Source organism: Astatotilapia calliptera, chromosome 16, assembly GCF_964374335.1.
Source record: "Astatotilapia calliptera chromosome 16, fAstCal68.1, whole genome shotgun sequence".
Classification (NCBI taxonomy): domain Eukaryota; kingdom Metazoa; phylum Chordata; class Actinopteri; order Cichliformes; family Cichlidae; genus Astatotilapia; species Astatotilapia calliptera.
Window position 1 is genome coordinate 34,147,586 of NC_137437.1, and position 26,566 is coordinate 34,174,151.

The 26,566-nt window shown below is 41.4% G+C and overlaps 1 protein-coding gene across 2 annotated transcripts in view; it reads right to left on the reverse strand.

Moving 5' to 3' along the window:
- The window catches only part of adarb1b (adenosine deaminase RNA specific B1b), a 123,384-nt gene that overhangs the window by 7,250 nt on the left and 89,568 nt on the right, over positions 1 to 26,566 (reverse strand). For both annotated transcript variants that reach the window (XM_026144966.2, XM_026144965.2), the window contains 6 exons: positions 16,213 to 16,287; positions 12,343 to 13,268; positions 8,731 to 8,845; positions 6,043 to 6,211; positions 5,745 to 5,896; positions 2,509 to 2,677 (listed from right to left, as the gene is read on the reverse strand). In XM_026144966.2, the coding sequence (XP_026000751.1) occupies positions 2,509 to 2,677; positions 5,745 to 5,896; positions 6,043 to 6,211; positions 8,731 to 8,845; positions 12,343 to 13,268; positions 16,213 to 16,240 (1,559 nt within the window). In that variant the 5' untranslated portion in view covers positions 16,241 to 16,287. The remainder of the gene's footprint in view (positions 1 to 2,508; positions 2,678 to 5,744; positions 5,897 to 6,042; positions 6,212 to 8,730; positions 8,846 to 12,342; positions 13,269 to 16,212; positions 16,288 to 26,566) is intronic.

A 26,566-nucleotide genomic window follows, 5' to 3' on the forward strand; every position in this document is an offset into this window, starting at 1 on the left:
TGAGGCGTCGGAGTAATTACGTCCAATAATATGATAATAAGGGTGGGACCAATACACTGTCTATATTTATACTCAAAACAAAGCATCTATACTGTGATAGTGTTGCAGGAACACCATCATCAGTTACATCAGTTCCAATGATGACTCGTGATACTGAAGGTTTTTGACAACACAGCTACAAGGCACAAAAAACCCTAATGAACAAAAGTGTTGGTTACAAAAGTGATGCTGCTACTTAATTGGACAACTTCATCACTGGCGATGGTGTTCCTGTTGCATTTGCTGACGTTGAGAGAAAAAACGTGAGTATCACTACCCTTTGTCTTTAGGAGAACATTACAAAATGAGGGTTGGCTAGCTCTTCTCATTCTCCCTTTTACTTCAGGCAGACTGTTTGAGAGTCTGTGAAATTACCAATGTGAACCCAAAACAATCAAAAATAATATGCACACATGCAAAAGACCGCAGGCTACACAGAGGGTCCATTGTTTCCGTATGCAATATTCTGTGTGCGCGTTTGTGAGAAGGCGTGTGTGGAACGGCGGGAGGGCAAAATAAAATATCTAAATTCACTGTAGCTGCGAGCAGGAAAGCACACGTTCACACATTCAGCCCAGTCAAACAGCTTTATAATATTCTGTGCCATACACAAACTGCTGCAACACACACACACACTCACACTGTTTCATCACAGCAACACGGTGACACATATACACCTGTATCCCCTCTGAAGGACACACATACACACTGGGTAAAAAGCTACAACAATCAAGCGCGCTCACACAGAGTTATGTCGTGAGAGGCATTCAATTTCATTCCTGTCAAACATCACTGTATTGCTTTATCGCTTTTTTTCCCTCCCCCCAATACCGTGCTTTGTGCGTCTACACACAGATTGTACACACTCAAATGAGAACAGGGTCAGAATAGGTCAGAAAGCACACGTGATGAGCTGTTACAGCAATAACAAAAGAAAAGAGGAAAACCGAGAGAACAATTTGCCTTTATGCTAATGAACTCATTCAAAGGACAGACACGAGGCAGAGAATGGCTCGTTCATAACGACGCCGTGTAATCAGAGGAAAATGAGAGGAGCGAAAACAATGTGTAACGAGGGAGCACTGGGGGCACGGGGCAAAGCCTGCCCGTCAGTAGCTGCATTGAACGGCAGCCCTGTTGCTAACTATCACTCACACAGGGACAGAGGCAGGTGGGTGGAGGATTTCTGACACGGCTAATAGCCGTGTCATGAGGAGGTCGCGCCGCAAGTCGTGCATAATAGTTTCTCACAGTGGAAGAAAGATACTCATACCTTAATTGCTTACATGCATTTTTTTCTGCTTCTTGATTTCAGCACTGATCTGTAACTCGTGTCAACTTTAAAAATTTAGTCAGACTTAAAAACGTCCAACTTCCACCTTATTTTGCCCTCTACTGACTTGGATCCCTCCACGATGGACCACCACATAAAATCTAAATCACACAGTGAAAGGGCAGCTCACGTAGTGCAAACAGCATTTGCCAGTCAGTAGACATGTCCCTCCTCAAATACACACTCGGCATTCAATCACTCGATCCATTCGGGCAAAATATTATGATCCAGGGCACAGAAAGCGAGAGGAAGAGGGCTCACGAGAGGAGTTATGGAGAAGCTTCACCGTTCATCACGAGAGAGGCAGAGTGTTGCCTTGAACATGGACACAGACTAAAGATGCTATGATGTGTCTGCAAAGATGGCCCCGGGGGCAGTATATCAATTTAGCTGTCCCTGACACCCCGGGAAGGCTTGAAATGGCACGGTGGATGGACAAAGCAAAGATAAAGCGCTGTACAGTCGACTGAAGCAGTGGAAAATAAAACACCTGAAAAGAGTCTCATGTAACACATCTGGTCAGGGCTGAAACATGACGTGTTGCTTTATGTAGCCTTCGCTAAACTAAAGGTTTCTAATAACACACAGAAAGCAATTCAATCATCATATCGGTCTAAGAATGGGAGAAAACCCAACGGGTAACGCAAAGCCTGCAGGAGCATGACTCTATTGATATTGACATTTCTGTCAATATGTCCACGATGTATGGAATTGTTTCTATTAATATAATTCATCATCTTTAGTGACCTGGAATCACATATACTGTATAACAGGAGACTTGTAGGTATGTACAGACGTGCAGAAGCATCTGTTTTTTACATTTCTGATGGTGTTGACTTAAACCTTCAGCTTCCAGCCTCCTTCATGCCAGAAACCAGTGTAGTACTAGTCGCAGTTCCAGTTCTGAGAAAACTGATTTCACCTTTGCTCTAAAAGTTACACAAATAGAAGTTAACATATTTAATTGTGACAAAGAAAAAAAATCTTCTTTAAAGTGTACTTTGATATTTTGGTTTATTTATATTGTTTTATCTGTTTTATTCGTGAAAGGCTCCTCGGTTTGTACTTTGTACTTAGAAACAGAGTTTCTGAATATTTCTAAGGACGACAACTGAACTCAATTTATCCCAAAATACCTCGCAATCTTGTCACTGCAGGACATGGTGAGTAATCGCTCCCCTTGAAGAACACCGTCCCAGGTCTGGATGGTGTTGCTGGACCTTACAGGGATGGTGCCCTCCCCGGACTCGATTTTGGTCCTCAGCTGACCCCGCGCTTTCCGGTTAGGATGTCTGTCTCCTTGGTCTGGGTGGCACATAAGCAGAAGCACATAAAGGAAGAGAGGAGTATGAGTTTAATTTACTCTTTTATATAGTTTTATGTGACACTTGTTTGATGTTTGGAACATGAAGTCTGTTGGTGATAGAGTGATACAGTTTGTTTGATCAGGAAACATTAAAGAAAGTGAATGTGTGGGTGAATCTGTTTCTTGGTGTCATTCTACTTTTCTTCAGTTAAAAAGCAGGAAAAATGAGGAAACGCTGTTGAGTGGGAACCTGTTGCAGTAGCTCTCTTTTGCTTTGAATTTCTTTTATTTTCATGATTTAATGCAAACTTTTCCTTTATCAAGTCTTGTCAAGTCAAGTTTTGCAAGTCTACTTGTGTTTTTTTCCTTATATTAGACTCTTGTTAATGTATATCTCCATGAGCTGTTTGCACTGATCACCCTATGGCCTGCGGCGAGGCCTGAAATCCCGGAGGAGCTACCGAGGAAACGACTGGGCTCCAGAACAGTTTCAGGGATGATCATGGGGAATGTGAGGTGTTTGGACAATAAGATGAACAACTTGCTGAGTAGACCCAGGGGGAACACTGTGGGTGTAGTCTGATGTGTTTCACGGTCTGCTGTGGTGAGATGTTGCCTCGCTCACACTTCTTGGACCACGGTATGAACATTGCTGGCTCTGGGACTTTTTGGGAGGAAGATTAATCTGAGCCGTGAAAAGAAACGATGGCACTTGTTGCGACTGACAGTTGGTTTAATCCCAGACGTGTTACTGGTGGATAGATTCAGCCATAGCAGGCATTTGTAGAAAATATGAATAAATTATCATGAATAAATTAAATGTGTTTTTTGTGTGTTAACCTAAAAGTTTTGACATTTTCGGGAACATGAAAAACTTTCCTCCATCAGCTGATGTAGCGCTTATCCAACTGACCATGGCTGTGATAGGATGTGGATAATTAACGGATCCAGGCCGTCCTCTGCATATACAACTGGTTCGTCTAAAACCGGTTAGAGCTCCACTCCCACAGTGACTGATACAGAAAATCTTTACCACAGTTTTTAGATTTACTGAATCGCTGTTTTTTTTGCCTCTGTCAGTGCGCCCCAGGGCAGCTGTGGCTACAATGTAGCTGCCAACACCAGTGTGTGAATGTGTGTGTGAATGGGTGAATGACTGAATGTAGTGTAAAGCGCTTTGGGGTTCTTAGGGACCAGTAAAGCGCTATACAAATGCAGGCCATTTACCATTTTTTGCATTTGCTATTTAACCGAGTTCCATCTTTAGTGTAACCTTCTTCTTCTGTGATTTTAAATGTGTTTTATTGAAGTTTTGCATGCTTTGGCAGCTTTATACATCCCATCCTTTGGGATGAATAAAGCATTTGCCTGTTTACACTCTTAAAGTGTCAGTCAAGGTTTTGACTTTGACATTTTAAAACAGAAGTTTTGTCTGTTGTGGTTGTGTTTTTGTGAAAAAAGTTATAAAAAAAAGTTACATAAAACCTCAAATGCCAAAAAAATTACTTTCCCCATTTCTATGCTAATATATACAAAAATCTACCTCCTCAACATGCAAAAACAGAAGCTTTGGTTGAAATCTGTTACACCACTGATCCACCATTTGTATTAAATTCAGTGTTTTTGCACTGCAGCTAGGGCTGCACGATTTTGCATAAAATGAGAATCACGATTTTTTTGCTTAGAATTGAGATCACGATTCTCTCACCATTTTCTTTTCCAGTATAAATATTTATTGCACTTATTAACTGCACATCAACTTTGTAACAGTTGAGACTGAACATAAAAACAATAAATAAACATAAAAACAACAAATGTCTCACGTTTTGTCGTTGCCGCAAAATGTTGTACTGCTTGAAATTCCGTCTCCACCGTTGCTCGACACTGCGTGTACAGAGCAGGTAGTGCAACAATAGAAAAATAGTTGCGGGACGGCACTGTGTAGCGTTTGTCTAGGGTGTTGATCATTTTCCTAAATCCCTCGTTTTGCACAGTGTTGATGGGAGCCATATCTTTGGTCAGGTGATAAGTGATAGCCTCCGTAATTTCTTTGTGCCTGCGGGAGTTCGACGTGTATAGGGAAGCGCTGTATAAGGTTCCCGTTACTGATGTTTGGGTGGTTGACCGGGACGGATTTTCTCCTGTCACTTTCTCGTCATCCCTGACGTGCTCTCCGTTGTTTTTTTAGCAGCCAGCTTCTGTATCACGTGGTATAAGGCTCCGCCCTTGTCATTTGTTGAGCAGGAAGAGTGAGCGCTTGTTTTCATGCAGATTACGTCCCGGATCAAAATGCGGTACAATCGTCGTCGTCTTTTTTTTTTTTTTTTTAATCGTTGTCATTTGGAAATGAGATCGCACATAAGTATGAATTGAGATCGCGATTTTCTAACGATTAATCGTGCAGCCCTAACTGCAGCTTAAAAAAGTTGCATCCTTGGCATGTACATTAAGTTGTTATTCAGCTGTAGAGTTTTTTGTGAGCACTTAATGGTGGACAGACTTCCTCATTGAGAATTCTGACACATACAATTGTGAAATTTAAGTATATAATAGACTGTATAGTAAACAGGAGTGATTTTTGGCACAGTCAGTTATTCTACCGGCAGTAAAAACGGCTCCCACCCAGCGTGACCCGTTATTTATTATTATGTTATCAAAGTTTTGTGCTGTTCCACCAGCAGGCGCCATCTATTCAGTGACTAATTGAATGTGGCTGTTTTTTATTCAGCCTGCCATGTGCAACGGAAGACTCTCTGACAGGAGTAAGAGGGAGGTTAATCAGACAGACAGTGTGGGTGTGCTGGGCGGCAGAAAGACTGATAGCGGCAGACAGAGAATGACAAAAAGCTATAATTACTACTGCCTTGTTTAAATGTGTCTGTAATGTGTATTTGGACAGTGGAGTAAAATTCTAATTAATTGAAATGAAGCACGAGAGGAAAACTTTACAGATTAAATTAAATTAAAAAAAACAAAACCTGTCGTCAACACTGAATACTAAGCTGGACGAGACTAAACTAAAAGCACGTGAGAGCTGAGCTGGGGAGGAGACGCGAGGCTGCGTACCTTCCACTCCGGCCTCGTGTGGAGAGAAAATCCTGGCATCTCCACAGGGAGAGGTGCTGATGTAGAGGTGGAACTGAACGTTATCCTTTAACCTGTAGCCTCCCTTGTCACACAGCACAAATATTGATTTGTGGTAGTCCTCCTTGTTGTTGCTATAACCACGGATCAATGAGAAATTGAAACAGAGGCAGACAAATGTCACAAAACCTGTATTTAAAACGGACATTCAAAGTCTAGAAGAACAGAGAGCTGCAGGATTTCATCAGATTATCAAAAAAATAAACAAATTGACACTGACCTGAGGAAGAACTCCAGCTGAGTGTAGAGGTACCTGATGAGCGAGCGTCGGGCAATTATCTCAGCGTGGCAGTCATTGAGTGCCAGGCCGCGGTCACTCATGTACTCACCGTTGATGCATTTGGTTCCCGTGGAGACACAAATGACCTGTGCTTCCTTCACATCTGTGCCTGTTTGGAGGACAGAGCCGCATTAGGACTCGTGCTCCTAATGCAAACACTATAAATTCTGTTCTTATGCCCTCGAGAAGTCACACTGCAAACATCTACACACTAGCTTATAAGTTGTTACTGTAGCAACCACATGATGAGCTTAATTAGGTTTAATGTCCTTGTCACTGTGTTTATGCTATAGGCAAAGTGACGGCATGGAAAGACGTGTAATTGAAGCAGTAATTGGTGGGGAACTGTAGTTTGAGAGTGAGGCAGAAAGGATCGTGTAGTCAGGATAACACGTCAACGTGGCGCGGCATGCGAAAAGCTGAGAATCCCAGCTGCGCATGAAAACAGTGATGCAATCATGAACAATTTAGCTTTCCAGTATTTGCTATCTTAACTTCACTGTCTCCAAATATCTCTCAAAACTATGTCTAAAAAATGGGTTAGTTTATCGAACTGTTTCTGATGCATGAAATAAAAAGTGCCCCGAATCCTCATCGAGCCTCTCGGCAATGAGGGGAACCCCCCCCCAGCTGAGCAGCAACGCACCCCTGGGGATGATGCTGAACCTTCCTGTCTTTGGCCTGTGGTGATAACGATGTGTGAACTGCGTTTGATCAACGGTTTCTTGTAAAACTGGTGGAGTTTTTTTTATTAGAAGTTAAATCATTTCTGAATGTGCTACAAGCGACTACTTCTGCATCTGTGTCGTTACTAAACCGCAATAATTCAAAGAATGGACACAGTTTCACTTCTTTAAGTAAGAAATTTATAGAAAATAAAAAGATGGATACATGAATTTTTTTGCATGTTAATCTTTTGAAATTTGAAGAAACATAAAACATAAAAAAATGTTGGACTTGAGCCTGGTTTTCATACCCTGTTTCACAAATTCAGCTATGGATAAGATTCCCATTTCTTTTGAATCAAGGCTACCAGAATTCAGCCTCTTTCAGCTGTTTTTGCTGTCTGACACCTTGAGTGAATTATCTACCTAATACAGCTGCTAAATGTTCCACAGCGTTTCAGGGACTGTGTCTGCTTTCTTTTTGGTACTGAATAACTCATGGACGCAGTTTTGTTTCCAGCTGAAAGCAGCTCCCTCCTGCATCCAACAACACTGTTACAAAAGCAGCAAGAGATAAAACAGTAAAGGTGGAGGCCAGACAGCTAAATGACTGTTTTTTTATTTAATATATGCATAACCATCACACATATACATTAACTGAATATTTTTATTATATAGTTATTATACAGGTGCAGCGATTTTTAATGATTTTTTTTCATATCAGTCGCTATTGCTATATATCATGATAACTAAAATCTTTCTCTTAAAGTTCAAGAAGACCATAAATAAAATGAAATTAAAATGTATTAAATGCTCCAAATTAATAACGCAGACGTTAATATAAAAAAATGAAAATTTTTTTTTGTATAGATTTAAACAATTTAAAACTGTTGGGGATCAACCCCATAAATAAATAAACAACTACCATTCGGTACATACTCACAGCTCAAATTCCAATAAAAGAAGAACATAAATAAAACTGACATATTCACTCGGCTGCGGTCGGCTTATGCTCTGAGGCAAGAAATAAATAAGCAAATCAAAATTACAGACTGTGCGAGTGCGGTACTGTCAGGTGGGCAGCGTCTGTTGTAATGCGTGCTACAGGAGAGTGCGTCTGGGAATGTGCAGTCTTGTATTTTGTGTTTTAAAGGACGATTTTGCTTCAGATGGCAAAAACTATCAGCAGTGTTGCCTAGCTTTATGGAAACTTGTTTTTAAAATAGTAACAAATGGATGTTAAATTTGCATTTTTATGATATTATTAGATTATTAATATGATTCTTAAATAATTTTATTTAACTACATTAAATATTTGAAGTACTGCCTGGCTGGTTGAAGGCTGATACAAAACAACGGATGTCAAACTTATTAAAGTTGTCACATATGATTAAAAATACATAATCAAGGACACATTATAAGGCTATACAAATATAAAATCTTAACCAGGACCTACCACGCTCATTATTATTCTTTTACTCTAACAGAGCAGCTTCATATGAATCACTGTTCAAAATACAGCCTTTCCATATTTCTTTGGCATTTTTGCAGCTCCTCTATTCATCCTGGTCTGAAAGAAGGTATATTGACTCCGCCCTCTTCTCTTTAAGCTAACTTTCATCTGTAAATGTAGCTTTTAAACAGCAGGCGGGTGGAGTTTCTGTTCTCACAGCTTGAGGTTGGTGTTTGAGATGACCACATTAGGGATATCGTCTCTAAGTGAGACAGAAAAACCGTAAGCGAGCATTTAGAGCACTTTGAAGCCTGAACCTTCTGGCTCACAGGGGTTTTTTTTTTAAAAACATGTTTACTATGAGCATCCAGCATCCAGTAAATATGCCTTCAGCTGTATTTGTTGTCAGCTGCTTTTTCTGGGCTTATAACCACAAATTCCCTCTGATGATGCTCTGAAACAGCCTTTGCTGTGTACAAACGTGCCAATAATCTCTTCCTCCACTCTTACCTGTTGTCATGACGACGCCTGCCAGCACTTTTCGCCGTGCGTGCGGGGACGTAAAGTTGTCTGTCAGCTCACTGAACTTATCCACAACCAGGCGAGAGACCGCATCAGCCAGAACCTGGAATTACACACACGCACACACACACAAAGGCAGACAGAACAACAGGAAGCCATGCACACATGCAGACACACAAACACGAGCTTGTGTCAGATATGTCAGCTTACAAAGCATGTCTGATGTTATCCTCCCCTAGAGCACTGTGTACCTGTCACAGTGTTAGCTTCGGCTTCAAACAGCACTCGGAGCGTTGAAACAGCAACAAGTGAAACTAGGCTGACCCCCTGAGGTATACCTAACCATCTTTCAAGCAACGCTGTTTGAGTTCTGTCTGACAGCTATAATTTACCATCTCCCTCGTGACAGTGAATCACACGGCAAAAAAAAAAGGAAGAGCAAAGCAAACAAGCAAACCTGAGCAACAGATGCTCGGTGACACCCCACAAAGGTTTAAAAATCGAGTCCAAGTTATGTGAGAACTTCACAAGTCTTCTGCTCATGGACACGGCTCCCCTAGCTGCTCTTTATTCATCACTAATGTGATGGAAAATGACAACAAGCATGAGGAGAGATGACGGCTGGGTGATCGCAAATTAAGAAAATTAGTCCCAATTTTACTTCCCTGCTACTTCAGAGTCACCCGCTCGTAGCCAGACCATTTGACTTTTTCCGAACGCCAAGGTCATCTATGACTTTTATTCTCTAGGGGTGTAAAAAATACACAACTTTCCTCCGCGTTTCACCAAAACATGTCCAGAAGGGTTTGGTAATAAGCTACTGTCTAATATTTTCTTTGTTGCATACTGAATCATTTCTAAAAAAAAATTAATTATCATTATTTTTTTTGGTTTGGTTGGAGTTTCTATGCAGCGGCACATGACCCATTATACCATGGCAGATGGAAACAGGCTGCAGAAATTAAATATCAAGCGACAGAGAATTAATAGAGCAATTAGTGGGGGCGCTATCGTTAAAACGGGCTGCTTGCTGAACGAAACAGTTGACATGTGGAGAGCGCGAGTAAAGAAAAGGGAGGAGGCTTCGGGGAGGGGACTGTTGACAGTGTGTCGTGCTGATTAGCTTTGCTGCCTGTGTTATCTCTCTTCACACACTGCCAGTCACCTCTACAGCGGCATCTAAAGGTACCGCCTTCCTTTAGTCTCTGCTAACCTGGTGTGAATGAGATTTCAACGATAACCTCGCAGAACAACAAGAGCTTGACAGGCAGATCAATTCGAACTCAACAAGCTACAGTGGAATGAGTTCACTAGTCAAGTTATTTTATTAACAGCCTTTAATTCAAGGATCTTTGGCCAATATGTAGTGTTGGAAGAAAAGCTGATTTTTTGAAACTTCACACCTCCGTTTGCTTACAAAACCAGTCTCAGTTTTGATTAAGTGATTAGACTTCTGTCTTTCCCACTTTTGCAATTTTTTGAGTTTTAAAGCTACGTACAATTGACAACAACTGACTTACAGTGGGGCAAAAAAGTATTTAGTCAGCCACCGATTGTGCAAGTTCCCCCACTTAAAATGATGACAGAGGTCAGTAATTTGCACCAGAGGTACACTTCAACTGTGAGAGACAGAATGTGAAAAAAAAATCCATGAATCCACATGGTAGGATTTGTAAAGAATTTATTCGTAAATCAGGGTGGAAAATAAGTATTTGGTCACCTCAAACAAGGAAAATCTCTGGCTCTCACAGACCTGTAACGTCTTCTGTAAGAAGCTTTTCTGTCCCCCACTCGTTACCTGTATGAATGGCACCTGTTTGAACTCATCATCTGTATAAAAGACACCTGTCCACAGCCTCAAACAGTCAGACTCCAAACTCCGCCATGGCCAAGACCAAAGAGCTTTCGAAGGACACCAGGAAAAGTATTGTAGACCTGCACCAGACTGGGAAGAGTGAATCTACAATAGGCAAGCAGCTTGGTGTGAAAAAATCAACTGTGGGAGCAATCATCAGAAAATGGAAGACATACAAGACCACTGATAATCTCCCTCCATCTGGGGCTCCACGCAAGATCTCATCCCGTGGGGTCAAAATGATCATGAGAACGGTGAGCAAAGATCCCAGAACCACACGGGGGGACCTGGTGAATGACCTGCAGAGAGCTGGGACCAAAGTAACAAAGGTCACCATCAGTAACACACTACAACGGCAGGGAATCAAATCCCGCAGTGCCAGACGTGTTCCGCTGCTGAAGCCAGTGCATGTCCAGGCCCGTCTGAAGTTTGCCAGAGAGCACATGGATGATACAGCAGAGGATTGGGAGAATGTCATGTGGTCAGATGAAACCAAAGTAGAACTTTTTGGTATGAACTCAACTCGTCGTGTTTGGAGGAAGAAGAATGCTGAGTTGCATCCCAAGAACACCATACCTACTGTGAAGCATGGGGGTGGGAACATCATGCTATGGGGCTGTTTTTCTGCCAAGGGGACAGGACGACTGATCCGTGTTAAGGACAGAATGAATGGGGCCATGTATCGTGAGATTTTGAGCCAAAACCTCCTTCCATCAGTGAGAACTTTGAAGATGAAACGTGACAACATGACAATGATCCAAAACACACCGCCCGGGCAACAAAGGAGTGGCTCCGTAAGAAGCATTTGAAAGTCCTGGAGTGGCCTAGCCAGTCTCCAGACCTCAACCCCATAGAAAATCTGTGGCGGGAGTTGAAAGTCCGTGTTGCTCGGCGACAGCCCCAAAACATCACTGCTCTCGAGAAGATCTGCATGGAGGAATGGGCCAAAATACCAGCTACTGTGTGTGCAAACCTGGTAAAGACCTATAGTAAACGTTTGACCTCTGTTATTGCCAACAAAGGTTATGTTACAAAGTATTGAGTTGTATTTTTGTTATTGACCAAATACTTATTTTCCACCCTGATTTACGAATAAATTCTTTACAAATCCTACCATGTGGATTCATGGATTTTTTTTTCACATTCTGTCTCTCACAGTTGAAGTGTACCTCTGGTGCAAATTACTGACCTCTGTCATCATTTTAAGTGGGGGAACTTGCACAATCGGTGGCTGACTAAATACTTTTTTGCCCCACTGTAACAAAGACAAATTTGGCCTGATATGGAATTGGATTCCCTCAAAGGCAAGTAATGAAATGGAAAAGATCTAGGATCAGCTATCGCTCCCTGGAATTAAAAACAGTGCATAATTTTCTGAATTCTTCCAGCAATAATCATGTTCTTATCTGCAATTTCTCAAAATCAACACTTCATATCGATCGCCCCACAATGTAACTCATGACCTATGTAAGCATTTAGTGGAACAGTATGTGAGGAAGCACGAGTCTATTGTTTATCCTTATGCATTATAAAACAGTCCTGCTTAACTGATACCCACTGGTGCATCTGATAGTTTTATGATGAGATATGATAATGCACATGTTTTTTTTTATAATAAGGGTTTTAATAACAAGTCTGTTGCAGATATAAATGTATAATGAAGAGCCTAAAGGCAGGATGCAATCAGAAAATCCTTAGATGACGTGTTTCTTTGGCTGTTTGAATTCAAAAAAGAAACCTCTTACCTGGGGTAGGTGAAGCTGCAATCCCTCTCTTGGTATGGGTTGCCGAGATGGTGTCTGGTCTAGCTGCATGTTGAACAGTGCAGACAGGGCGGCTTGCGCTGCCCGGGCTTTAGCCAGCTTCTTGTTGCGCCCTGATCCTTCAAATGTCTGTGAATCCACTGTTACTGACATCACAAAATTCTTGGCGTGACTCTCACCGCTCTCTGAGACAAAGTCATATTTGAGACCCGGCCTAAGCTCATTGAGGATCATGACTGGGTTTTTGCCACTGGAGGGCGAGCTGAATGCAGATGGAGGGGGCAGTGGGGGCTGGACAAGGACACTGCCAGGTGGTGTGGGCAGTGGATACTCCCCTAGTGAATTTAGGGAGCTGCTACCGTTGGAGCCCAGATAGAAGGATTCTTCCGGCGCGGCTGGCGTCTCAAAGCCGTTGAAGAGCATGTCGGGGAAGTCAGCTTGATCCGATGTAAAGTCTGTGTTCACTGTCAGCGTTCGGCCCATGGCCAGATGCGCCTCTGAAGCGTTGGGGAACTGGACGAAGGAACGCAGCGCTTTCTCAGCTGCGTTTAGCTTAGCCTTCTTCTTTGTTGGGCCCATGCCTTCAAACATCTGTCCATTGACCTCCACGGTCATGACAAACACTGGCGCATGCACCGGGCCTGTCTGAGACAGCAGTTTGTACTGTAGACCCGGTTTGATTTCATTCAGCTGCATCAGAGCGTTCTTGGGCAGGACCGGGCCCGGTGTTTTCTTGCGCTTCTTAGCCCGGAACTTGGAATGCGTGTGGCCATTGTTTCCCTCTTCTAGCGGTCGCTTTCGACTGCCCAGGCCACTGCCATTGGGGAGCTGTTCAGCCACTCCCACCCCGTCTTTGCAGGACACGTTGTCCAGGTTTCGGTTTTCCTTTACGTCGGTGCTGCTTGAACCTGCGGTGCCCAGAAAGAGTAACTTACAACGCCTTCGTTGCAGGATCTTGTAAATGCAAAATTTATAGATTCCTTTATCACTCTTTGGAACTGAACCAATGATTTGTGTTCCTGTGTCAAGTTGCAAGAGAGGCTGAATTTTTAACTACCTCCAAAAAAATTAAGATATACCTATGATATAACTACAAATAGCAGAACATCGGTACATGTTTTGACCTTGAAAAATGCTCAAAACTGTATCTTTGCCAAATTTCTGAATAAAAGTATTGCTTCATTTTATTTATTTTTTTGATCAAGGAGTCTTTAAATTGGAAATCAAAATGTTACTTTTTTCACAATTAAAGTTTAAGATTGTTATACTAAGAAAAAGGATCTATTTTTCTGGTTTCACAGTGTTGCAGGTCTCAAACATAAAGACACACATACAAGCACACGTATCGATACTCAACAGAAACACACTCACACGCCAACAGACCTTTTTCCTATTAATTTTTAATCGACTGAATTCACGTAGAAAACCCACAAATGCTTCCAGTGTTCAGTTTTAAACCACAGCAGTGAGATATATACCGTTCTGGGGAACACATATCACTGAATCCAGTTAACAAAGTGGATGGAATATTGGCAAAAATTTTCATTTATAACATCCTTCAGCAAAGGCTTGATAGGTTACTCCTTGCGGTACTCAGGAGAAAGAGAGGCCGCAGTGTGCATGAGTGGGATAGTAGGTTGGGTTGAGGGAGTGCAGGGGGAGTAGTGCAGGGGGAGGAGCTGAGGACCAGGCAAACAGGAGAGTACATCAAAGAGGCAGAAGGAGAAGACTCCACCTACTGCAGGATCCTAAATTCTTGACTGGTGACACGGTGGGAGGTTAAAATGCACTTTATTCCTTTTAGATGAGATTTTTTTTTTTAAAGAATCACTGTCATATTTAAAATGAGGACAATCTGAATTGAAAAACTGCTTCTAATGAGGTGCCATTCATAAGACCCTGCGCCTCTGAGATCCCCCCCATGGAGCTTGTCAGAGAACACAGTGTTTAGGTTGCAAAATGACATGCCGGTACCATCTGCATACTGCGACTGACACGTCTCAAGGCCAAAAAATAAATAAATAAATAAATATTCCTAAGATCATGAACACAAAATGCACATCCCTCATTTTATGAGCTGAAAACATGCAATATTGTTTGGTTTGTTCATGCATTCTGCAAAGTGATATTCATGTTTGGCAAATTAAAGGAGGTGGGCAACTGTGCACAGCTGTAGCCAAAAATAACTATAACCTATTAGAATGGAGATAATCTGTGAGGTACGGCCTGTTCTGCTGATCTTTAACCACCACAGATACCGCTGCGTTAGCCGAGTGGTTTAGCAACCAGGACATAATATAAACTAAATACATTTTAAAATGTACAGCGTGCAGCGCTTGGCTTATTTAGTTTCTTTGCAATTTCTTTGCAAAATCTGATGTTTTCAATGAAAATAATTGCATAAAAGATACAAATGCAAACATTTAGTAGTAATAAAACCTCGTTAGCCATGTTTCATGGTATGAATGGACCAAAAAGCTACTAAAAACATAAAAAACCCAAAATGAGGAGTCTGGCATGCTGCACACATACAAGTGGCACATAGAAAAATCTAGAGCTCCCTTTCCCCCCACTCTAAAATTATTTATTGAATACATACAATTCACTGTATTCGTTCTATTCACTTTATAGTCATAACTTTTCAGGATAGATGTACACTAATACTCAATAAGCGATGGAGCAACAGCCACGATGCCATGCACTGAAATATGGCACACACATGCAGTTGTGATCATTATCATGCCAGCGTTTGTGTAATCAGCATCCATTAGTTACACAAAGAAAAAAAAAAAAGAATCCCATATGCCCGATTCTTTCAGAGCTGAAATCCTCAGCGAGGGCTGCGTGAACCAAATACTGCAGCCTGTTACTGCAGCTTCACTCAAAGAGTAACTTGTTTGTTGAGGTTTTGATTTGGGATGATTCATGTGATTAAAGAATTTCGAGAGCTGCTAAGGTTGTCACATAAAAGCTAGGAATTCTTTCATGCTTTCCTCTGGTGTTCCCTCTGTATTAAAGAAACGGGGCTCTGTGAGCTCGGGCTGTTTTATCTTCAAATCCATCTTTTGACTGGCAGTAAAAATGTAAGAAAGGGGCTTCAGAGGCTGTGGGAGACAACAAAGACTGTTTTGCAACTGCTTATTTGACTTAATGGAGCAACATAACATGCTTCTTTGCAGGGCAGAAACAGCAAGTATGACACCACTGTTCATTAGAATCGGAAGTTAGGGCTCTACAGGGATGGCAGCTACCTTTGAATATGAGCTCAAAATGGTTGTAGGTATGTGGAAACAAACTCTGTCAAGTGTCTCCGTGCTTTCTGAGCCTCGGCTGCCGAGTTCAAACCAAAGTGTCTAATTAAAGTTCAACAAACTGGAGCAGAAAAGATTTTCTAAAGCAAGAGATGGAGGTAGAGAGAATCTGAAGTGTGGCCTGGAGCACCTCAATGATTAGCTGTCCTCTAAAAGGTTTCAGCGGCATTAGCGATATTTATTTGCGTGTGAACGTGTTGCTTTGTGCCTCGGTGAGGATAATTCACAACACGAGTACGAATGGCGCTTTGAAAAAAAAAAATCAGTTTTAATTTTCATCAGTTTTGGTTTGTCCTAGCATGTCAGACGATTCGCTTTAAAAATGTGGACTAGACGCTAGAAAAAACACTTGCGTTATGTAAGCAACCAAACTGTGTCCACACTGATTACACAGCAGAGGAAGACAGAGGGACGTAAAAGGGAAGACACGCAGGCGGACAGAAAGAAGGGAAACAAAAGTACAAGCAGACATTTAAATGTACCGCACAGACAGGAACACGGACAGACAGACGGACAAATGAGAAAATCCGAGTCGACTCACTCATATTCTCTTCCTCATCCACATCCATGGCCACGGGTTTGCTCTGACCTGAGAGCAGCCTCGCACCCGCTGCACCTGGGGGAGGACAGGAAGGTGGACTGCATGAGCACAGACAGAATGATGCACGTAAACATATTCAAAGAGCTCGGGCAGCTACGGCCATGATAAATTTCTAGCACACACGCACACAGAGAACCGTGCACACATTTCACTCTGTAAGTAGCCCCTCATGTAGACATATAAATATTCAGAGACTGAGCGACATCAAGGTGAGAGAGGAGGCCAGGGCTGACAGGCCTTAATAGCAGGAGCAGTCTATTGTGACTTTAATATCCCTCCGATTAGACCTCATTTCCTACTGCCTGCTGAGAGATATACAGCTAGTGACATGGCCAAGTCACTCTGCTGCCACATATACACCCACAACTTATCCCAAGGTGGAGAGTGCGATTAAAGCCCTGTTAAGCATTACTTTCACACTAACATAGAATCAAATGGTTGCATGCAACTGAAATGTTGGCTTATACGGTTATATGGTTGCCTTTTCACTAGTTTTCAGTTTGCGGTGATTCACGAGTGTCTGATTCCATCCAGAGAAAAAAATGTGTGGACCAACAATAAGCAGGCATTTGGAACTACGTCACCTCTCTTCATGCAGAAAGTGTGAGGAGATTAAACCCACCACAGGACCAGCTGTCAGGGGCTGGGTCTGTGTTGAGTTATTTTGTGTTTTTGAATAATTATGAGATAATGTTAAGTTTCAGTATTATTATTTAGTGTGTCTTAGTTGAGTCTTAGTCTGGTTTATGCTTCTTCTAGGTCTCCATCAGTCTTTTCCTGTCTTCTGTGAAGTCTGTCTCGTTATGCCCGTGCCATCGTCTCCCTTACCTGTTTCCATTTACCTCTCCTAGCGAGTTGGTCTTGTGTTCTATGCCAAAAGTTCCATGTTCCATTGTCAAGCTCGTGTTGTTGTGTCTTTGTCTCTCCATGTTTCCTGTGTTATTTTGAAGGGTCTAGTGTTTCCATGTTCAGTGTGTTTAGTTTCACTTCCCCTGTAGCGTCATGTTCATTTGTGTCAGCTGTGTCTCCCCAGGTGTTTCCACTGTGTATTTAAGTTCTCTGTCTTCTTCTGTTCAGGGTCGGTGCGTCTGTTGTCCTCCCTTCACGTCACGTCAGGTTTCAGGTATTTCGTGAATCTGTTCAGGTCATGTTTTGTGTTTTCTCGTCATAGTTTCTTGCAAGCTCCTCAGAATCATGTTCATTTCTTTTGGTCATAGTTATCATAAATTCAGTTCAGTCTCTTCCGCGACACCAATGTTTTTGAGAACAGTAATCTCCATATTTAGCTACTAGCTAACTTCATCCAGTCACTCGACAGGCACAGACAATATCTAAGTAAATCACACATATACACCTCCATACACAAATATCAAATACAGTTAAATAATTTAGTTTCAAAACTTTGAAATATAAAAAAGACCAAAAAACAAAACAAAAAATGAGATGTTGGACAGTTAATGTTAATTTCAAAATCCACCTTTTTACATCACATGAAAAAGAAAAAAGCTGTAAAGGCTGAAGTGAAAGCTAAGCACGAGTCCATCTCCCTGGCAAGACTTTCCAGTTCCTCCTGAGGGATCCTGAAGGTGATAGGTGACAGACTAAAATGAGATATATATAAACCTCTTCTGTGGGCTTGAGGTCCACTCTGGAATCTCCACGCAGTTGAACGTGGCTGAAAGACCTCCAGAGGGACCAGATGCCAAAAGACCACCTCAGCTGCTTCCCCGTCACAGTGGCTTCTAGCCACTTAAAAACTGTAAAGCTAATATTTATTCTTTTAGATGTTTTTTGGTCTCCATTCGTGAAACAATTCGCGATGCCATCTTCATCAGTATTTCTGTGAATGTATTCTGTGTTCTGATTGCTGCTAGCAGGGTTTTTCATGCATACAAAAAGAGGTTTTGGCCTTGCCCCAAAGCAAAATCACCATGACCGTAATAAAAAAAAACCATTTGCATCAGTTTGTTCAAGTGGGAGCTCATTTACTTAAGTATAAAATGTGTTTCTGTGTATTAAATGAGTAGAAGAAGAACCTATTTCAGCTTTCCAGCAGCAGGCACCACCTTGGACAGGTGGAAATCAGTAACCACTGACTGAATTTAATTTTATCAACCAGATAAATCAGTTTCATAACTACTTCAACCTAATTGACATATTTTTCATCTCCAAAAATGTCACTTTTAGAAAACTAGGTTGGCTGGAAAGAAAAATACACCACTGGCTATACTGGTAATTACAGAATTAATAGTTGCAGAAAGTTTCAACTGTGTCACTCGACTGCACCATCAATTTCCCCACCAACCACTTGAAAACTCATAGAGCGACAGAAAATATTGCTGAGAGCAGGGCAGACGGGAGCAGCTGATGAAACAGACTAACAGACTTTGTTAGATGAGAAAAAGAGTTAAAGTGGCAAAGGGGGGAAAAGGCACAGAAGCACAAAGAGAGGGAAAGAAAGCAGGAAAAAGATGGCACTATGATATAGAACAGATTGTGCTGATTCTACTCTCTGCCCGCCTCCCATCAGTGCCCCCATTCCTCAGCTAGACACTTTCTTAAGCTAAACTAAATGGGCTAATTAATCTGGCCTAATGGTGGGTGACAGCAAATATGCTAGCACAATTATCACCCTATTAAAGATTCATATTCCAACCCATAATTGAAAATGAAAAGGTGGGGTGAAGGGAGGATGGGTGGGAGTAAGTCCAACCGAGAGGGAGATGAGAGTCATTTTTCTCAGGTAGCAGAAGCCAGGTGTCACGGCCCCCCACATGCTCATGTAGCAAGTGAGAATCACATCGACACGCGAGACCAGTTAGTTACAAGTTTCTACTTCTGCACCGCACCATGCTTTATGATTTTATGATTGCAGACTTTTCATTTTGAGGATTGGCCAATTGTGGGTAAATGAATTAGAGTCATTTTGTCTAAGTACAAAACCAAATTCCATTCAGTTCACTTTGTCAGTCGTATTCCTCCAACACACACTGCTGTGCAGTCTAATTAGCAGGCGATGCTAATGCGTCTGTCAGTTTTGATTTTCAGATCAGAACACCCTGGCCATAAATCTTCTAAATATGTCTGTGCTCACGTCTGCTCAGTAATGACAGCTTCACAAAAATAATTCATACAGTAAAAATCGACTACAGTTGTCAAAAATAACATTTGTAGATTTGTTAATGTGCCTAAAGTGAATGTGTTACTGGCCTATCAGATCAAATCAAATGTATATGTTTTTCTTCTTGTTTACAGTGATATCTACACATCATTTCCCAGTTTTGAAGATATCAACTTTATTAGAAATAACATGGTGCCCAAGGTCTCATCCAAAACCATGCATACCAGGTGTTTCTAAGTTAGCCACAGGTATAAATGCACGTGTTGTACTGACTCACCACATCATTAAGTTTACCTGTTAAACGTGTCCAAAGTAGATATTTAAACATGGCAACCTTCTTAAGTTCAATATGGGCACCAGATTAGGGAAGAAAGGAGACTTCGGTGATTTTGAATTTGGTGGTTGGTGGAGTGTTTCAAAAACTGCTGATCTGCTGGGATTTTCCAATAGAAACAATTACAGAGAAAGCTCTGAAAATACATGAGGACAACACTAACAGTAACTATAAGAGCTATAACTATATAAGAGCACACTCCTGTCATCTAAGAACAGGAAACTCAAGCTACACTTCACATGGGCTCATCAAAATTGTACAACAGAAAATAGGAAATACATTTTTGGTCTTATGAGTCTTGATTTCTGACTGCGATATTTGGATTGTAATTTGGCCCAACCCATGTGGAAGCATGGATCAATCCTGCGTTGTATCGTTTGGTTCAAGCTGCTGGTTTTCCAATCACCAGATCTCAATCTAATTGTGCACCGTTGGGATGTGGAGGAATTTCACACGTTTCATGGATGTACAGCTGACAGACCTGTAATAAGTGTCCATGCCCTGAGAAATGCAGATGCTTTGTAGTGTGATACACTCTATAATTAACATTATAAATGGCTTGGTAGCAACTGTAACTATGCACTTTGCATATGACAGACAACTAAGTAATTTTTACCACTGGAATGCAGCCAAAAATATGTTTTATCATAAAATAAAAATTGATTTATATAAATCTTATTTAGTACCAAGAGGATTTAAACCCCATATAGAATGAGCCAAGAAGGCTGCGAGAATATAAAAATAGGCATTCTTATGGGATTTCAACATTTCTCTTTTAAAGATCAGACATTTTTGGACATTAAAGCCTGCAAAACTAATCTGGACATTTGCATGCATGAGGATTTACAAGACACTGGAAAAGGCAAGGTGTCACGGATTTTGGTATTGACCGTTTTTTAAAACGCACATGACTGAAGTACAAAATTTAAAACGAACCAAAAGAACCTGAGCCGAGGGCTGCCAACTATCTGGCCTCACGCGCATAAACGATTGTGTGTCATCAAGTCGCGAGATGGTTCGGTTCCAGGTAATTCTGAGTGGACGCCAAGGGAGGCGGGGAAAAGAGAAAGATGAGAAAGATGAAAAGCCTCAAATTCAATCTGGCATGGTGAGAGGGACTAAGGGGAAATAAGGTGGTTTTGATTTGTCTCTCATCCCTCGCTTGCACTGTGACGGAGCGATAGAGCATCGCCACTGTGGAGGGAGTACCCGCAGTGGCCGACTGATGGGAGGAGGCGGGGTGAGGGGGAAGCGGAACAGGGCGATGGAAAGGTAAAGGTGAGTGAGGAACGCAGGATGAGAGAGATAGAAAATGCAATCCTATTCCAAGTAAAAGAGAATCATTATCTCCTTCAAAACAGAAGGAGATGGAAAGGTCTGCCCTTGGCAGGCCGTGGGGTTCATCCCATTTAAAACAAACTGCCTATGACGGCTTGTGTAGGCAGATTTTCCATCATGATTTGAGGTTTCTAACCAAATCATTTTGCTTGCATGGAAGACCGACTTAATAATTAACAAAAATGCACCGTCTGAAACTGGATCTCTATGCTTTTTATGTAAAACCTATCAAAGAAAATTGGGCACACATGTATTAAGACTTAAATCCCACATGCGAATGAAAAAGAATCACTGATATCGAAGCGATGAAGCCGATCCCCCGATACTTCTGAGAGAGGATGACAAACATAAAAAGACATGACAACAAGAACAAACGAGTGTGTGGGGCAAGTAGGCATTTATAGATGTGTTACCGGACAGTAAGCTGTGGTTCAGCTCTGAGCTTCGGATAAATTCTCTCCAGTACAAGAACACAGGGCACATATTCAACACACTGAATCTGTGATTGTGCTGAATTCTGTCGGCAACTCTCTCCAAGTAAACAACAACATCATGACGCTCTTTAATCATATTATGCTCAAACCTCTGATAAACAGGAGCCCTGAAAAACTGTAGGCATGCACTTTGTGTACACATTACCTTAGTGCTGTGTCTCAGTGGCAGAATGGGATTAACTGTGATGTTCAGTATCCTCTACTCGTCAAATACTGCCTGACTTTTCTAGTCTTTGCTTGTATACCTGACCTTTCACTGCAAATGGTGAGCGAGGGCTTTTAAAATGCTTGGGACACAGATCTGCCTGATGAGCAGGGTGCAGGGCGCATACAAGAACTCCGAGTGCTTCTTTAGATTCAAGTCTCGGTATTTGGCGTCTTTATTTGGTGGTCAGTCAGCTTTCATTTTTGACGCCAGTGCCATCCAATCCAGGCAGGTCCATCACCCTGAACTACTGCATTTACTAGCTTAGAATTATGCAACTGTGAACATTAAATAGCTTTAAGCTGCGTCAAAATGATTTAGGAGCCATTTCCTACCTTTCTGTATGTTGTACTGTCCACCCTTGCATGTGGTTTATGAACTGAGCTGACAGGTTTAAAGGGCACTGGTAAGCTCTGCACTCATCGTCACTATATTCTACTCAGAATGTTTCTAAACTACATCACTGCTCTGCCTTTCACATATCCTCACTCATTTGTTTCTATCTGAACCTGTCCATGTTTCAGAGGAATACAATCCCACGACTAGTTCGTGTTTTCTAAATGATAAAGAATCCCGTGCACGATGCGTCCGCCTTCCATCGCAGACGCTGGCTGTTTAAATGCAAAGAAAATATTACAAAAAAACCTCAATGTGTATCAAAAAAGGACACAAGTTACACTTTGTATCGGTGATGGCATGGCAATTGCCCCACGGATGAAATGATGGTTTCTAATTGGTCCCATGACAACATGATAGCCTCTGATATGGGTCAGTGTAAAGTCAGGTTTCTACTGTCGTCTCAAATGAAAGGTTTGATCTTTTGTGTGATTGTACAGAAGCTGGGGAAGGTGCTAGGATTTTCAAAGCCCTTATCTCCTTTTATTTGAGTCCTTCCCTTTCACTCGAGATATGTAGCTGCACTGTAATTGAAAATAAACTGCTTTTAAGAAAAGGCTACGAGTTCTCTTCATGTCTGTCTTTGAATGTTATCTGACAGTATCGAGAAGTAGCTCGAAAAGCTTTGAACGCAGGCAGAACCTGAAAACTCCAATTGTCATAAAAAAACAACAACATTGCATCTTGCTTTTTTTTGATGGATGAAATTACTTAAAAGCAATTCATTCAGCACTTCATGCCTCCCGTAATTTTTCAGCTTGCAGTGTTGGCAGAAAGCGTCAGCGACACCACCCAGTGCTTTGGCCCAGTGAGACAATCTACTACTGTCAGCCAGACTACATTAACAGCATATTAAAAGACAAAAGCTTCCCCCTTCAAACTTTCAGCAGCCTGACATGCTGCTGTGTTGACAAGAGCAAGACAAGCTCTGAAAACAACCCCCCCACTTAGCTCCTGTCACCTGCAGACACAAGAAAAGCATCCTTGCAAAAATACAGCAATGAACCAACTTATCTCCACACTGCTGAGGGCTACCGAGACAAAAAGTCCTTAATCTTCAGAATCATACTGGTGCTAGATTAATTCTTGGTATTAATGATCTTGTTACTATTTCTCAGCTTTATTTTTCATTGGTTTGCCATCTAATGCATGCTGGAATGTGCTTTTTAATAAAAGTACAATCTTTTCAGAGAAATATATCTGATTATTTTATCACCTGAGTGCACAGTAATTGATATCCAAGCCTAAATCTTTTGCTTGAAAAATCTATCGCTCTCCAGATAGATATAAATCTACTATTGTCATAATATTATCTTTTGTCTCCCTTTCTATAATCCAACCTTTAAACCTAAAGGCAGCGCTGCAGTGTGTGACATTATTGCAGTAGTGGAGAAATGAATCCTGTAATGGTGACTGCCCTGGTTAAGTGATGATTTTTAAAATTCATGTCCTAAAGATCAAAAGGCGAGGTCAGTCTCATTATTTTTAATGTTGTGAGCTGACCAAACTCCATGCAACTCTGTAAAAACAAAAGCCTTTAAACAGAATTATTCAACAAATTGAAAGCGTGGCAGAGAACTGTGGTTGTATTGAATGTAGCTTTTCTGATCTGTAAAGCAAAGTTACCTGAATGTTTAGCACAAGACAATTACCGAAGACGACTTATGAGAAAATCCTCTGAGGGATGAAATCACAAAACATATATGTAACAAAGAAAAAGACTGACCTTTCTGACTTTACACTGAAAAGTCTTCAAAAAAAAAAAACAACAAAAAAACCAAACAATTTTATGAAGACATTTGCTGTAGAGTTATAAATGCGTGCTAGGTCATTTTCAGAGTGTGTAATTCATAAACTGCAGAGAGTCTTTAAACAGAAATGGGAGCTATGCTTGTCCATAGACTTATACATGCTGGTAATGCCTGCAAAAGCGATGGGTTAGCTTGGAGACTCACCTTCAAGAGTCTATTGGAGAAACTATTGACAAAGTTAGTATTCACTTCAATTCTTAACAACTTAAGCAGAAAATAGCTAGTTTTAATGTTTCGTTTATGTAACTTAAGCCAGCACCAAATGGCTATTTTCAACCACGTTTGCTTTCTAACATCATTGTGATCATGAAACAACCACGCTAACAGCTGGTTTGTACTTTACATTAACATTTCTGCTGGTAGAGCACAGGCACACAGAAGAAGAAAAACCTTTTCAGCTAAGTAGTTCTCGGGGGTGGACCCCAGTGGGAGGGGATCAGTCGCTGGAATTGTTTGGTCTCAAAGAACATTTAGTCTACAACCTGGTGGGCAGCAGGAATCCACAGCAGAGTACAAACAAGCAGTGACTAATGATATATATCAGAAATATAAAAAACAAAACAAAAACAATATAAACTGTATTAGCATTTAATTCTGCGCAATTCTACCTGAGATTATCACGCTAATTTGTATGAACTTACACAGCATAAGTAAGAACTAACCAATACACAGGTGTACATGTTACATGTTTACATTCCTTTAAGTTTACTGTTTTATCTTAAAACTATTAGAGTGAAAAGTATGTATAATAAGCAAAGACATTCAAAATTGCTTATCTTACTGACACCATGACAGCAAACACCTTTGTGAGTGCCATCATCTGACAGGCTCTCTGCGGTACTGTTGTTGGAGTGCCAGGACAGGCTGGGTAATGAACCAATACTGAAGCTCAGCTGTGAGAGAAGAAGGAAAGATGGGCACTGCCCTTGCTCGCTCACTCTAGAAGGAGCCCCCGTAGCGTAGCTAATGCAAAGATGCACCGCTCCAATTTGATTTTGGTATGTTACCTTACTAAAGCAACTACAGAGCAGGATGACTTTTTACTAGCTGCGTTACTATAGTTTAGCTGGTATATATTCCAGATGAATTATGTGACTTGTGAGTGTTTGGGTGTGTCACCGTGGCAAAAACAAAGTATTGGAGGTTTCCAGGGTAGTCTGAACCACCACCAAGGCAGTGAGTATTTTTGTAGGTGTCTGTCTGTCAAGTGAGTGTCAAATTCAATTTGATATATAATCATTTAGGCATGTAGGTGTGGTGGTTAGCACTGTTGCTTCATAACAAGAAGGTCACAGCAAGAGTTTGACTACATCATCTGAGCCAGGGCCTTTCTGTTGGGACAGTCCAGAGACATGCAGTCAGTGGAGTTAGCTTAACTGGTGATTCTTATTTTCCCATGAGTGTGACTGGTTGTCTGTCGCTCTATGTTAGCCCTGTGTCAGATTGGTGGATGAGTGGGTGTACCCCACTTTTGTCCTATGGTAGCAAGTTTAGGCTCCGCCCCCCGGGACCCTGATAAGGATAAGTGGAGGAGAATGGATGGCTCACTGTGTTAATAGACCTCTCTGCATTGAATCATACTTGTTGTCCACAGCATGTCTTTATCCTGTCTTCCTTCTCTCGCCGCAACCGGTCGCAGCAGATGGCCCCGCCCCTCCCTGAGCCTGGTTCTGCTGGAGGTTTCTTCCTGCTAAAAGGGAGTTTTTCCTTCCCACTGTCGCCGAAGCGCTTGCTCGCAGGGGGTCATATGATTGTTGGGTTTTTCTCTGTATGTATTATTGTAGGGTCTACCTTACCTGAATTAAATGTTCAATAATCTTTACAAAAAACCCCTGAAACCACATATACTCAAAATTGAGCCAAATTTTCATGCAAATCTGACCATAATCCTCCTAAAATACAGTCAGAACTAACCAACCCCACAGTAATGACTGTTTACTCAGGATTAAGAAATCACCTCATTGAAGGGCGTTGCTGCTGGTGCGATCCCATCACGAGACGGTCTCTATTCTTTGACATGAACTGAATTGGCAGTACGGCTGCAACTGAAGCTGTTTCCAATGTAAACAAAATATAACATTTCCTTGTTTTTAAAATCGAATTTCACATTAAAGAAAAGCAGCAAATGTCCACATTTGAGAAAGTGGAGCCAATGAAAATTCAGCACCTTTGCTAAATCACACCAGCGTTCACTTTGTGATGAAAACAGTTCCTGCTAATGTTTTATAAATCAGAGAATGGATGTTAAACATGAAGCCTGCTGTTTTTATAAGGTTATTATCTTTACACTGGTAATGCCTCACTGTGAATACAAAAACTAAGCTGAATGCCTGCTGTGCAAATATAATAGACTTTTCTTTCTCCAAAATGTTACAAAAAATGTTTTAGAGACAAAAAACTGATGAAACTAAAATTGGAGAGATGCGAGGTGGAAAAGGGAGAGAATCTACCTTTTATTGTGTTTCAGACTTTAATATCTGACAGTCTGTCATTTATCATTATGAAGTGCTGATAGTGGGAGTGGAGAAAGGTGGAGAAAACAGAGGGAGAGAGTTTCAATATGAATTTTTTATTTGATGGATTTTATGAGGAACT